The following is a 14,435-nucleotide window of genomic DNA, read 5'->3' on the forward strand; positions in this document are numbered from 1 at the left end:
GAAGCTAACACCATGGAGCCCCGTTATATGCCACAATGCTAAGTGCTTTTAGATACCTTATGTCATTTAATCTTCACAAAAGCCCTATTGAGTAGGTAATAGTATTATTCCCATTTAATTTTAAAATACTGGGAATTGGGAGAATGGAGGCTGAGGTCAAGCCCTCACCACCAGAAAGTGGAGCTGGCTTCCAACCCGTCAGTCCTCTTAACCCAGGCTGCTTCTCCCACCCACACCACCCGAGACCAAAACAAAGTGCTCAGAGAGCCGGCTACTGCTATTGGAATGATCCGGATGGGGGTGTGGGACGTGGAGAGCCTTATACACATAGTTCCTGTGACATGTCAAGCAGGTGACAGATGATCTCGTTGGTTGGACTCTAACAAGTGTTTTCTTCACAGCTCCGTGACATGCACATACTGTCAACCTTGCTTTCGCTCTACAGGACAGACAGGCACAGGAAGGTGGTGAGGGTGACGTGTGGCTTCAGTCACACTATGGTCGTGGGCTTGGCTGGGAACTAGGAAGCTGGATCACCATTACCCAGGAGGCAGCACTAGCCTGAGGCAATAAACCAAGGCTCAGGATGGAAGCTACAAGAAGCAGACCAGAATCACGAAGTTTCCAGAACTGTTCTTTATTCCCAATCACTCCCACTTCTTTACCCTGGAGTGGCTGCATTATACCGAGTGGCCCTCAGCTTCATGAAGAAGGGAATTAGCCCCCTTTCAGAACCCCTGTGCAAACAGGCCGCCCAGCAGGGCTGAGGGAACTGGGAAGGCTCTGGACTTGGGCAGGCGGGTCCCACTGCAGTGACCCTGCTCTGGGGAAGCTGCCTTGGAGAGAGAAGCAGGAGCCGCTGACATCACCCACCCAATTCCCTCTGTGTCCCAGGGCTGGGAATGAACTCATCAGAGCAAATGCTGGAAAGGAACTTATGAGACAAGCTACCCAATTTGGGGCCTGAATTCCCGAGCCCTCACACCACCGCAGTGGGAACTCAGTCCCACGCAGGAGCCTTTCAGAGGTGGAGGCTCTGCTCACCAGATTTGGAAGAGGAAAGAGAAGATGAGTGAGAACAGCATGGGGCGTGGCTGCTTCCTCCCAATCCAACTGCGCCTTCTGGATGGCAGCCCCCTCTGGCCCCCGTCCTGCCTGCTGTAAGCCACAGCTGCTGCGACCAGGGCAGTCCACCAGGTGCCTGGTGTCGGGAGGTGCTCCGTCGCTGACAGCAGCTGAGGCGTGGCAGTGGGGCTGATGGCTGGCAGCTGACGGGGTCACTTGTTGGCCACAGCAGAAAGCTGGTCTCGGATGCGGCCGAGCCCATCTAACATAGTGTCCAGTGTTTCCTTACTCAGCTCCATGGTGACAGCCGAGACGCAGGGCTTGTCCCCACACAGACTGGGATCTTCCTGGATCTGAAAAGAGAACACGGTCCCAATGTCAAAGCCGCCTCACCTCGTACTGCCCCAGAGGTGAGCCCTGGAGCCGAGAGCTGCACCCCGTCCAGGTGAACCTCTGAGGAGAGGCGCTCTGCTCAGAGCTCCGGTCCTGGCCCTGGAGTCAGTGCGCAACTGGGAAGAAGGAAGGGGATGGCTCAGGGGGTGGGGGTCAGTTTCCATTTGCATCGCGCGCTCAGGGCAGGTACCAGGGAAGCCAAGGCTTCCTCACCGCCGACTTAGCCTTCAAGTGAGAGAGCGTCACGTGTTCCTACTGGTAATTCGAGCAATGGGCTCTAGGGTACATGAGAATCCAGGGGGATGCAGGAAAAATACAGGTGACCCCTGTGCCAAAGTGGGCTTGAGTATGGCAAGTAGACTCAGAATGTGTGAACAGCGAAGGCCGGCAGCTTGAGCACTCAGGAGGTCGCACCTAAGTGCACTGGGCATCGTGACAGTCTTTGGGTTAATAAAGCTGCTGTAACAATCATAACCTGCATGTCTTTTTCCATATGAACTGTCAACCTACTTTTGCCCATCCCTGTATTACAACCTCTACTTATATTTATTTATATCTTTATAAAAAGCAAGCTTTACTGATATTCAAAAACTTAGTTGTTAGAGGCAGCCTCCCTGTGTCCCCGATCCCACCTGCTGTGAGCCAGGGTTGCTGAGAGGGCTAAATGAGTTAATGCAGGCAGAGGCCTTCAGTGCAGTGACTGGCTCAGAAGGTGAGGAACTGACACCTCTCCAACTGCTAGCAGCTCCCGACCAGCACGTCACCAGCAGCGATGACCTAATCACACTGGACAAGAAGCTGGCTGACGTGGACCAACTTACCAAGAAGGCCATTTGAAATCTGAACACACTCTTACAGTTAAAGCTGAACTTTCCTACAGGTGTATGAGGTAACTTTTAGGTTTCGGTAAATTATTTTTAAAATTTGCTCTGTTGTCTCTTTATTTTAAAACTTTTACTCTCAGTGTATGCTCTACTATGTCTAGAATATGTTAATACAGTAGAACACATATACTTCGCAAATAAATACTGTATTTGGGGGGAGCTGAAGCTTTTTTATTTATGGAGTTAGATATCCCCAACTTTGGAGACTGGCATTTTTGATGTCCCCCAGGGGTGCCGTCTCTACCGCCCCGTCTTTCAGTCTAGTGAGGATGACATTGGACGTACCTTCATCTGGAGCAGGCAGGTGGGGACCACCATGCGGCTGATGCTGTCTGAGGCGGTTTTGATGTCCACTCTCCAGTCCAGGTCGACCAGGCGTGGCAGAGAGACTGCGGAGGGGACAGCCCAGCTCAGAGCTCATGCCCCCATTTGCTGAGCCTTTACTCTGTGGCAGGCAGCCCTGAGGGCCGTCCATGTGCAATGCATGGGATCCACGCAGCAAGTCTCTGAGGCGGGCAGGCGGACGGATGGACGGGGCCGATGGCTCCGTGCCACCTGCACTTAGTGCTGATTCAGGGTGGCAGCATCTCCAGGCTCCTGCCTGAACACCCCACACTCCAGATGTCAGGACAGAAGGAGAAATGACCCAGGGAGAGAAGACGAGGTGGTGGCCTGAGTCTCAGGAAATGTGTAACTTCAACAACAGTGGAAAGAGCTTTTGTTTGAGAGGCAAACAGACTTGGCTTAAACATGGGTTCTACCATTTGTGTAACCTCTGAGCCTCTGTTTCCTCATCTGTAAAATGGGGATAATCTTAGCCTAGCTCCCGAGGTTGCGGGGAGGGCTAAACCAGTTAATGCAGGCACAGTCCTTCAGTGTAGTGACTGGCTCAGAGTAAGTTCCATGATCATTTATTAAAATCCACTTTTACTCAATCTTTCAAGCTAATTTCAAGTACAGTTTTTTCCTAATGGAAATATCATTATTTTAAGTATTTTACTTACTGCTTTGGAAATTTGCTTATTTTTTTTTAACATGACTGTGTTATATTAATTCTGTATTTACAATGAGAAAAAAATTAAAAAGCAGAATTAAAAATAAAAACCACATACACTGTTCAGTTTGTCATTAGGTTAATTCCCTTTGATTTTCAGTTAAGAACTCTGGCCACCTGGCAGGTTCTGAGCTGGGCTGGGAAGGAGCATGAGGAGGAAAAGGCAGAGTTCTTGGTACTCACTCAGGTTTGCCTGGGCTTCAGCTCTCCAAGTGGATCTGTTTTAGAGGGAAAGATGAGGTAAAAATGACGGCAAGGGATGAAAATGGAGTCTTCTGACAACAAGAGAGGCCCATGGACCTGGGCTTCTGCCCCTCTGTGATCCCCAAACCGATTACAATCGCCTTCTGACAGGAAAGTAACCTCCTTCCAGTTTGTTTTGTAAAGCGCAGTAACTTTAAGGCCAAAAGTGCTGTTAGTTTTCACAACTTAAAAAAGGAAAAGGCTTAATGCGTTGTAATCTTACTGCGCTATCGTTCTCAAAGAGAGAGAAACGGTCAACCTATTCTCTCTTGTTTTTTAAGTGATTTCAGAGAGAGGAGGGGGGAGGGAGAGGGAGAGAGAAACACTGATCAGCTGCCTCCTACACACCCGCTTCTAGGGACCAAGCCCACAACTTGGGCATGTGCCCTGAGTGGGAATCAAACCAGCAACTTTTCAGGGCACAGACAATGCCCAAACAACCGAGTCACACGGGCCAGGGCCGCCCATTGCCTTTAACCCAGTAAGGAAAGAATTAAGCAGGTGAACAAAGTTTCTATGATAAATTGTTCACTGAAGTGAAAACAGCCAATCACATACATGTCTAACTCTTGGAAATTTCTTAATTAAATTACACAGAATTTCTTTATATAATGGAATATGACTAGCCACTAAAAATGGTATTGAAGGTAAATATTTATTGACCTGAAATGCCATTAACACTAATACTGTTAATGGCAAACAAGCACATTATAAAGTGGCATCATCCCATCATGTTAAAAGCAGAAATGCCCACCCCTCTCTGCATGTGTGAACAGAAAAAATAAACAGGTCCTGCAAGGCTCTCCACCAAGGAACTAATACTGCTAACCCTCTGGGTGGTAGGATTAGGATTTCTTTTTGTTTACCTGTGCTTGCTTTTCAAGAATGAACATACTATTTTTAGAACAGGAATAAAAGAATCTAAGCCTTACAAGGAACTCTCAAGAAACAAGCACTCACATGTGTTCCAGGATGATCTTTGTCAGCAGGTTTTTGAGGTTCTGGTGGAAGTTTGCAGGAAAGAGAGCCAGAATGGCTTCTGCAGAGGACAGGTCCCGGAACGCTGCCAGCCTGGTGAGGCGGTGGAGGGCCTGGAGCAGCTACAGGAGAGAGGGGGAGCCCTGGGTGGTGAGGAACAGCTGGCCAAGAGACCAGGGACAGGTGACAGGGCTCTATCCCTTGCCTGCCACACACTGCTACAGTCATTCAACAGCGTCCCACGAGTCCTGAGGCCCCTGTCACAGATGCCGGTGCCCATGTGCCTCAGCCTGTCCCTGAGTTCACCTGTTGCTTTAGAAGACAGATGCAGCCACCTGACATAGGAAGCTGTGAACTTGCCAGAAACTCCGCTTACAGGCAGAGTTAGTAAGTCCCCTTTCCTATTGTACAGAATCTGACCTTCAGTTCAAGATTTTCAACGGTGTGCTGCAAGAATTTTTAAAACATGCAATACCTATTATTCAGGGGCACTGACCTCTTTTCCCTTAGACTGTCAAATAAAAAACAACAGCCAACACAATAGCCATTTGGTGTGAATGAATCAAAATTATACCAATTTTTTTGTCAGATTGGCAAAACAACATATTTTTTTGGTGTGCCACAGACCTTTAGTAACTAGTTTATCTGTGCCATGAGATGAAAAAGGTTGAAAATCCCTTTTCCAGCCTGTTCCTCTGATAACCTAAGGAGTGGCAAGTCAGCTACATTACTAGGCAGCACTGCACTGGTCCACTGCCTCTGGACTGGGAGGGCTGCATGGACACTGGGGCATGGACACTGGGGCCCACAGCATGGTACTTCCCTGAGTGTGGCTGCATGCCCTTTGTCAGAACCTGAAGCTGTGTTTACTGAACTGTTACCAGAGGTGTTGGCACTTGTAGGGTTTGCGCATTGAATCCAGGGTGGTAGGAGTGTCGTGACCTTGCCCCTAGGCTGTCACCTGGGAAGAAAAAGAGAACCAACAGCTCCAGGCTGGCTGTGTGGACTGCCCTGTGGAAGAGGAATGCTAGGACACTGTGTTCTACCCCAGGATCTTCCAAGTGACTCTGTAGCCAAGTGCGCTTATGGTCATTCTGTAGATATAACAATCCTTAGCCGAACCTAAGACAGCTCTCTGAAGGCAACTTTCTCTGCTTTAAGGGCTCCCTCTGATGCTGCGGGAGGTGGCTCAGCTGCAGACAGGCACAGTCCAGGGGAGAGGGGACATTAACCCTTCACCGAGGAGAAGTGGGAGTTAAGTGGGTAAATGTCCTAACCTCGCTTCCACATGGTTTCTTACAGGCTCCTAAGACTGAGCCCCAGTTGCCCACAGCAGTAACCGCTCATTAACATACACCCTTTTATTGGTTTGTCTCCCTTCCCTGTTTGATCTTCCCTACTCTCTCCTTTGTGCTTTCTAGAATCACCTCCCAAGTAACTACCTGCACCCAAATCTTTGCCTCAGGGCCTACTTTTGGGGAACCCAAACTAAGTCTCCAACTCAATTCCATAATCTTACTTCTGCCTTTTATTCTTCTATAGCTAATTTCAACGAACAAAACTTCAGATTAAAATAATAATAATAACACAGGCCAGTTTGAATGAACTCCTGTGTTGGAAAAATAGTTGCCCTGGAAAACAAGGCTGTGAGTGCTCCGTACCAGGAGTCGCCTTACCCTTCCTCTTGGCCATCAGCTGAGATCAGGTGAGGTCTAGCCACAAATCCTTCCTAACAGCACTTGGGCCTTGCAGCTTCTGCCCAGTGACCCCTGAAAAGTCTGCCTAAGCTATCCAACCAAAAATTAATAAGCATTGGCAAGTTACAGATTGGGAAAGAAAATCTTAAAAAGGTTGGCTTTTGGCCACACTGTCTAGGTAACAAGTTGGAAAGGAAATGGTCAGGAGCTCTGATTCCATGCCTCATTTACAACAAGGAAATAAAGGTTCTAAACAAAGGTGTTAAGTTTACTAACATTTTTAAAAATCTATTTTAAGAGTGCTTTAATGTGAACAGACATTTAAGGGGAAATATTTCTCTGGACACAGCAGTGACGGGGAGGTCAAGAAAGAGACTAATGTGTGGATTCCAGGGGTCAAAGGTCATTTCTGATCATACTTACTTGCTCTGCCTCCTCCTGGGTCACAGACAAGCTGGAACACGTGATCTCCAAGAGCTTTTTCGAGCCAAGGGCTGAACTGGAAAAGCTCTCTTGGCATAGCTGTCTGACAACATCTTTTGAGGAGGCCTATAAGTTAATTCACAGATGGAAAACAAATAAAGTCACCGAAAATATTTGTTTTAGAACATAATGTTGTCTCTATACTATGCAATGGTGTGACGGCTTTAAGACTCAAGATTTAAAGGTGCACAAGACACTTTCATTTCTAGGAAGATAGATCATAAGTACTTTTCCTTCTTCGTTCCCATTAAGCACAACTAGCATCCCTGGGCACTAAATGGAAAACCAACCTAAGACGACTCTGAAAGGGGGAGAGGAGAAGACAGACCTGCTGTGGATTTCATGGCCAAGGAATGACATGGGGGCCAGTTCCCTGGGTTTTCTTTCTGTTCATATATCCCAGACTTTGAGCTGAAGAAGAGAGCAACCAAGAATGCCAATGGGTGTAGAAAGAAAAAAGCTCCAACAAATACCTGCTCTCTCTAGCCAAAGGACCAAAAACGGGCAGCCTAGCAAAACAGAAAACCTTAGACAATAACTGCTCTGACTCCGGCCAACCACCACAGAGAACAGCTGGCCCCACCCTCACCCATGTGGGCAAAGGCCAGGTGGGGAGCCTAGACGTCCACCCTTGTGAGGCTGTAAGGAGCCCTCGGCGAAGGCCAAGTAGGAAGCGGGGTCTCAGCAGAAGGCGCCCTGCCAGGCGGTACCAAGTCCCACGCCCTCAGGGATCAGCGGAGGCTGATCTGGCCAGTCCACGCCCCCCACACACGCGCGCAGGCGGGAGGGGCGGCCGCACAGGCAGGGCGAGCTGAGCGCTCTAGGTGCAGTCCCAGCTTTCTCCTTCCCTCATTAACTCACCCAGCAGCTATTCATTAAGCACCTGCTGTGTGCCAGGTGTTGGGGGCACGCTTGCTGGCGATACATTTGTGAATAAAACAGATGCCTTTAGAGAGGAGAACAGGAGAGAACCCAGGGGAGGTGGTCAGCGCAGAGGGGCCGCTGCGGGATCAACGAGGGGCGCTGTGCCGCGAATGCGGAACGTGCGCCGCGCACAACTGCTGAGCATAATGGACGCAATCCTTTTCCTCTATCGTTTTTTTGTTTGTTTGTTTGAGTCTCTCATGGATCCTACTTTCTGGTGAGAAAGACAGACAGACAAATAGACGCCTCGTGCCAGCTAGTGACAAAAGCTAAGCAGGGAGACGGAGCCGCCCTTCCCGCAGGGGAAGTCAGACGTTAAGCAATAATTTCAACCCATCGTTTCATTGGATCCTTCCAAAGGCCTATGAAGTACGGCCCTTCCAACTTTACACTCTTTCAGAGGAGTATCAGGAGAATTTTTTTGGCCTTTGCCTAGGTCAAAGCAAGGACGCGGAGAAGAAGGCAGGCACGCCTTCCTCGGGGCCGGCGCGGCAGAGCGGAGAATGCGCGCCTGGCCACCGCCACCCTAACGCACCCATCGCGAAAGCCAGCGCAGAGACCACGACTAGGAGGCACCTGCACGGCGCCTTCACAACCATCACCGTACGTGTTCCCCCGCCGTGGCGGGGGCGGTGTGAACTGTATTGCTTCTTTCACACAGCTCGGAAAGGCGCAACCACTTGCCCGGGGCCACGGAGACAGAGTGGCAGAGTCGTGGCTCCACATCAAGGTCCGTTTATCCCCAACTGCTACTCCGTCTAAAATCCCGGGGACAAAGGGCGTCTCCGCGCTGTCCCCGCCCCCCTAATTTACCTTCAGCAGGGTCTGGAGCGCTGCAAAGTTTTCCACAGTCAGCGCAGCCATTTTCTGAGTCATGTGACCGCCTCGCTGCGAGACGCGCGGTCACGTGGTCCGGACGGCTGGCGCGGGGCATGCCGGGGGCTGTAGTCCTCGAGGGTGGCTGGGGCTCGGCGGAATGGGGAGGAGCCCACGTCTGGCGGGACCCCCGGGTGGCTGGTCCGGGAGGCTCAAAGGCCGTGGGATTGGGAGGACGCGGGCGCGGGCGCGGGGTGGTTTTCAGGGGGGAAATGGCTTGGCTTGTTTACGTACCAGGTCCCCAGTGGATGGGCTGGCCGGTTTTGGGAATGAGCCTGCATTGGCAGATGCCTCGGAAACCTAGCTGTTCCGAGCGATCAGCCACCCGGCTGCCTGGAAGTAACAGCGGCTGTGCCTGTGGGAATTCATGGAGTTTACCCCTCCCTCCATCTCCTGAATGTAAAATTGCTTTCCCGTGTGTAGCTTCCTCCTGTGCGGGTGGAGAGGGGATGGTATTATTTGCCTTGTCCAGGTGGGGAAACTGAGTCACGCCGGGGCTTTCGTGACTTTCCTGTAGTCCCCGGGACGTCTGCTCCGAGGAGCAGGTGAAGAAGCATTTGGAACGGGGGTAGGGAGGGACTTTTATGAAAGAAAAAAGGTGAAGGGATTAAGCAGTCCAATTGGTAGTTACAGAACAGTCCCGGAGACGGAGGCTGCAGCACAGGCCGTTTAGTGAACAGCATCGAGAGAACCATGTACGGTGCCTGGTATGGGGGCCGCTCTGTGAAGGACGTGATTTTCTAACCACTTTGCTGCACATTTGAAACTAAATCAGAATAATATTGAATGTAAACTGTAATTGAAAAATAAAAAATTAAAAAATAGGTATTACCTGCTATGTTCCTATCGCACCTATGGCGGGGCGGAGGTGGTTCATGGAAATGATTTTATTCATGTATTCAACAAGGCGGTTACGGTGAATGTGGCACGTGGCTTTGAGTGGGCAGTACAGGACTCCGATTTGCCCAGCTCAGAGGGCCTGCCTTGAACAAGACTGAAATTGTACAGTCGTGGAAGTTGGTTTTTAAGGAAAGGTTCCTTTGCACCCCAAACCCACAACCTCCGGCATCTCCCTTACCCAACTTTAATATCTTGTTGACTCACTCTTTTTCCACCCCCATTTCCTTAGCAAAGTTTGGCCCCAAATAGGTTCAGATAATTTCATGCTAGAGAGAGAATGTCTAATTGTAAAACTGCAGAAATTGGTAAGCGGCTAAGGACATTTGTTCCTCCGCCGCCTCCTCCCCCGCCTCCTCTCTCTCCCTCCTGTTTTCTGTGGGGGTCCTGTCCTTTTAGAGCACTTGCCCTGCCTTCTCCAGTGGGGCTGATGTGAAGAGAGCAACAGAGATACAAAAATGTTTTAATGGAAGTCAATTAAAGGTAGCAGTCTTGGTTTGGAGTTTTTGTGGGGTTTTTTTGTTTGTTTGTTTTTGGTAATAGTTTTATTGCGATGAAATTCACATATACAACTTACCCACTTAAAGTGTACAATTCAGTGGACCTTAGTATATTTACAGAGCTGTGTAACAATCACCAGTCAATTTTAGGACATAATTACTGCCCCCAAAAGAACACCATGCCCTTTAGCTATCAACCCCAACACTCTCCATCACACCCCAGCCCTAGACAACCATGAATCTTTCTGTCTCTATAGGTTTGTCCATACTGGACATTTCACATAAATGGAATCCTTTGATAAGTGGCCTTTTTATTTTTTCCACTTATCCCAATATTTTCAAGGCTTGTGCATGTCATAGCATGTATCAGTATTACATTCCTTTTGATTACTAAACAATTTCCATTGTATGAGTAGACCACATTTTGTTTATCCATTCATCCGTTGATGGATATCTGGGTTGTTTCCACCTTCCGGCCCTTTTATGAATAATGCTGCTGTGAACACTCCTGAAGAAGTTTTAATGTGAATTTATGTTTTCATGCCTCTTGGAGTATGTATATGTCCGGGAGTGAAATTGTTGGGTCACATGGTAACCCTGTGTTTAACTTTTCCAGGAACTGCCAGACCATTTCCCAGAGTGGTTGGGCCTTTCACATTCCCATCAGCAGTGTGGGCGGGCTCTGCCTCCTTCGCCTCCTCGCCAACGCCTAGCATGAGGTCTTTTTTATTACAGCCCTCCCAGTGGCTGTGAGGCCGCATCCCCTCGTGAGCAATCAAGCTTTGGAGTTGTATTTGCACAGTAAGCACATCTCATCAGTGAGACTGCTGAGGTTCACTGGAAATGACTGGTGGAGATTATGGGGACTTAAGGCCCCTGTCTGCCCTTGGGTCCCACGCTAAGCTCTGAGGGCCTCCTTTACCAGGAGACCACAGCAGGAGGTGGCGTAGGCTACCGGCCGAGGTCCTGGAAGGTGAGCCTCCCTCAATTTCCTAGCTTTCCTTTTCCTCCCCCCATTTCATGGAGCGAGATGAGAGGGATGTCCAGGAGGGGCTGCTCTGCCTTTTTGGTCTTATGCTCTAAGCCAAGGGGTGGCTTTGAAGTGACCAGATCAGCTCACCAGTAGACTTAGAAACAAATTGGGGACAGAAGGACTGATCATGACAGGCGTGCACTGGCTTGGAAATGTCATCTGTGTCCAGATCAGACATCACAAGCTGCGTGATTTGGGACTAAATCTGCAGTGACCATGTCTCAGTTAACACAGTGTTTGAAAATTGGGAGATCTGACATAAAAATCCAAATTCCTGGCTCTTTAAAAATACTTGACAGGCATGGCTGTGCTGTTCTCACCTTCCTACATTGCAGCAGTTGGCTGGAACTGAGTTAAGTCCTGGCTGCCCCCTGAAGACTGGCACGGGCTCTTGGAATCCCCACAGTCCCCACCACTCTAGGTTGTGTCACAGTTGACCCTCTCTATACATTTGTCACCTGCCTCGTCCCTGAGACTATTTGTTAGTGCCAACTCCCCTCAGGGACCTAATGGGGTAAACGTGGGCCATAGTGGGATGCAAGGCCGAGTTTGGGTGTTTAGGATCCTGGCTTGCCAGGCATCTCCATACCATCTCTTCATGAATCTAAGCAAGTCGTAGGGACAATGTGGGCATCTAAGTTGTCATTCATGCTTCTTGAGTGATTTCTAAGGACTAAGCACAGTTCTAAGAGTTTTACATGTATTCACTCATTTAATCCTGACCGTAACTCCAAAATAACCCCAGTTTTGGGTGGGAAAATTAATTGTCAGAGAAAAAGCCCCCCACGGTCCACAGGTAATTAGTGGCAGAGCCAGGGTTTGAAGGTGGGAGTAAGTGAGGTCATTTTGTGAGCATACTCCTAAGATAATGTCTGGCCCGTTGTGGGGTTTTAATAGAAGCCATGACACAATGTCCACCTGGCCTTGCCAGCCGCTGCTGATAGGCTGTGTGACTGGGCCGGGGTCCAGCCAGCTGCCCCCTCATTCAAGCTAAGATTTGGAATAGGTGATATTTGTGTTGGGAGAGATGATATCTATGGTAGTTTTCAGCTCTAACTCGTGAGTCTCTGAACGCTGGTTAGAGAAGAGGAGAGGGTGAGGACACTCCTGAGCAGGTGTCCCTGCCCCCCTTACAGAACACCATGGGCTGGGAGTCCAAGGTTCCTCTCCTGGCTCCAACTGTCCTAGTGGCTCTGATTTGTGAATTCCAGAGGCATCAGACCCAGGAGGGCACTGTGGCCTCATTTCTCATCCCTCCATCCCCAGGAGTGACACAGAAGCGGCTGATAACACACAGCACTGTCCTCACACACACAAGGCCCTATTGTTTCCCCCTTACACAGAGAGGAGGCTGTGACAATGGCCTTGAATGGCACCTAACTCTCCTTTCTCCAGTGTTACACTTGTTTTTGCAGTTCTGGAATTGGCTAAGCAATGATTTCCTGCGGGTGTATCAGCTTTTCATCTTTACCACCTCTTCCCCCCCTCAGTCCTCAGGCCCGGGTCAGTGGGAAGGCAGCGGAGAGCCAGGTCCCAGGCCTGGCGAGAGCTGGGCCTGTTGAAATGTCACCTTCTCAGGAGGCTGGAAGGCTGGGGGACCTCATCTCTCCCCTGCAAGGTGGGCCCTGCCCTGGAGGAAGGACTCGGACCAGGTATCATGGGAGACAGGCCGAGAGCTGCTGGTGGGGAGCGGGGGTTGGAGGCAGAGCCAAGGGCTCAGCCCCCAGGAGGGTGGGCTTCTGGGTTCAAGACATTCTGTAAACAAACAAGCAGAAGCAGCTGAGGTCACTGCCTCCCATTCAATGCCTCTGATGTCTCAGTGACCAGCAACTTCAGGACCCATGTGAGTTTACTGAGATGCCTGTTTCCCTCATAATAGCTGCCATTATTGAGCTCTTGCTGTATGTATTGTATCTGCATACATATTGCTATACGGGTTTTTATCTATTGATAGCACTTGGCAAACACTTGTACAGTGCGCTTCCCATTCTGGCTTCATTCGCCACAGGCAGTCTTGTCCTAGAATCTCTTCATCACCACACCTCCTGCACCATGTTCTTCGCGATAAACCAAGGTTATGCCAAGGCTGCACTTTGAGGGGCAGCAATGGGAAATGATAAGCATGTGTACTGAGGCCTCTGCCCTATGCCAGGCAATGCTCTCAGCGTTGGCACCTATTGAGTGGGTGCTTTCGTTATATCCATTTTGCAGATGAGGACATTGAAGTAGAGAAAACTGAAGTGACTCACCCAGGGTCACGAGTGGCAGAGGCAGGATTCGAACTCACTTCTCTCTGGACTACTGTGTGGGCCTAAAGCCTGGCCGGGCCTGTGGCTGCTTTGGAGATACGGAGGGTGGGGCGTCCCGTCCCGGGCTTGGCAGTACCTGGCTTGTCAGCTCCAGGAACGCAGAGGCTCTGAAGTGTTTGTCTGATGTCGTTAGCTTCTTTCTTGCTCAAAGGAGATGGGCTTGTTGAATGGTGACCGGGAAGGAATTTAGAGCGGTAACAATTGCTCAGTGAATGCCGTCTCTTATGTGGCCAGGGCCTGGGCTAAGTTGCCACGTGTGTAGGAGGATGCATGTTAAATAAACAGGACTCACAGGGTGTTTTCAGGAAGCCACTTTATTTTGCCTCTCACTGCCCCTAAGTTTTTCTGTGGAACCCTACTCTTTCCTTGCCCAGGGGTGAAAAGCAGGGCCTGTCCCTGACTCTTCTGGCTACCTTACTGGTTCCGACACAGCCTCAGTTCAGTAACTGATATGTCCTAGTCCCTGGAGTAGCCCAGACCTGAAAACTTCATTCCAAGTGGACACTGCTGTTCCTCCCCCAGCTGGGGCCTGGCATTGGGAGAGGGCCTGCGGTCAATCTCTCACTCACCCACCCCCCCTTATGCTTCCGTCTGGCTCACTGAGGATTCTGAACCTTGGTGGGGAGAAGGAGTTGGGGGGGGGAGACAAAGAGAAAGGAGAGTAGCAGGAGGTTCCGACTTGGTTAATACCCAGGTAAGCTGGCATCCCACTCCCACTGGCTGGGCCTAGTAGGTGTTTAGATCTGATTTCTTAATCTCCTGGCATGATCTTGTGAACACTTCAGAGAACACCTTCCCTCTTCATCTTTGGGGATCATTCTAATATTGCAGTATTCTTGTCTGGGTGAAATCTTTCATAATAAAAAAATTTAAAAATACAAGGTAGCAAATGCATTGATGGGGATTAAGAGTATGGTGGGAACACCAAAGAAGGCCCCCAATTGGAATTTGATGAGAGACACTCCCCAGAGAAAATATCATCTCAGATCTGAGAGATGAGTGGCCAACGTGCAGGGGATGCAAACAACATTGGGGAGAAGGTTCCAGGCAGAAGGAACAGCACGTGTGAAGGCCTATTCGCCTGTTTAGCTGGAACCAA

The 14,435-nt window shown here is 49.8% G+C and overlaps 1 protein-coding gene across 2 annotated transcripts; it reads right to left on the reverse strand.

The window, feature by feature from the left end:
- Window positions 1-615: 615 nt before the first annotated feature.
- COMMD9 (COMM domain containing 9) lies at window positions 616-8,600 on the reverse strand. Of its 2 annotated transcripts, none has more exons than XM_081153017.1 (6): window positions 8,535-8,600; window positions 6,738-6,863; window positions 4,600-4,739; window positions 3,580-3,614; window positions 2,628-2,731; window positions 616-1,418 (listed from the first exon to the last, which is right to left on the reverse strand). In XM_081153017.1, the coding sequence occupies exons 1-6, from the start codon at window positions 8,595-8,597 to the stop codon at window positions 1,278-1,280; spliced, it is 609 nt and encodes a 202-aa protein (XP_081009143.1). In that variant the 5' UTR covers window positions 8,598-8,600; the 3' UTR covers window positions 616-1,277. The 2 variants fall into 2 exon arrangements, with proteins under 2 accessions (XP_081009143.1, XP_081009144.1); XM_081153018.1 differs by lacking the exon at window positions 8,535-8,600 and adding an exon at window positions 8,406-8,520.
- Between the last annotated feature and the right edge of the window lie 5,835 nt (window positions 8,601-14,435).

The sequence above is a fragment of the Miniopterus schreibersii genome (genome assembly GCF_964146895.1).
Source record: "Miniopterus schreibersii genome assembly, chromosome: 12".
NCBI lineage: Eukaryota > Metazoa > Chordata > Mammalia > Chiroptera > Miniopteridae > Miniopterus > Miniopterus schreibersii.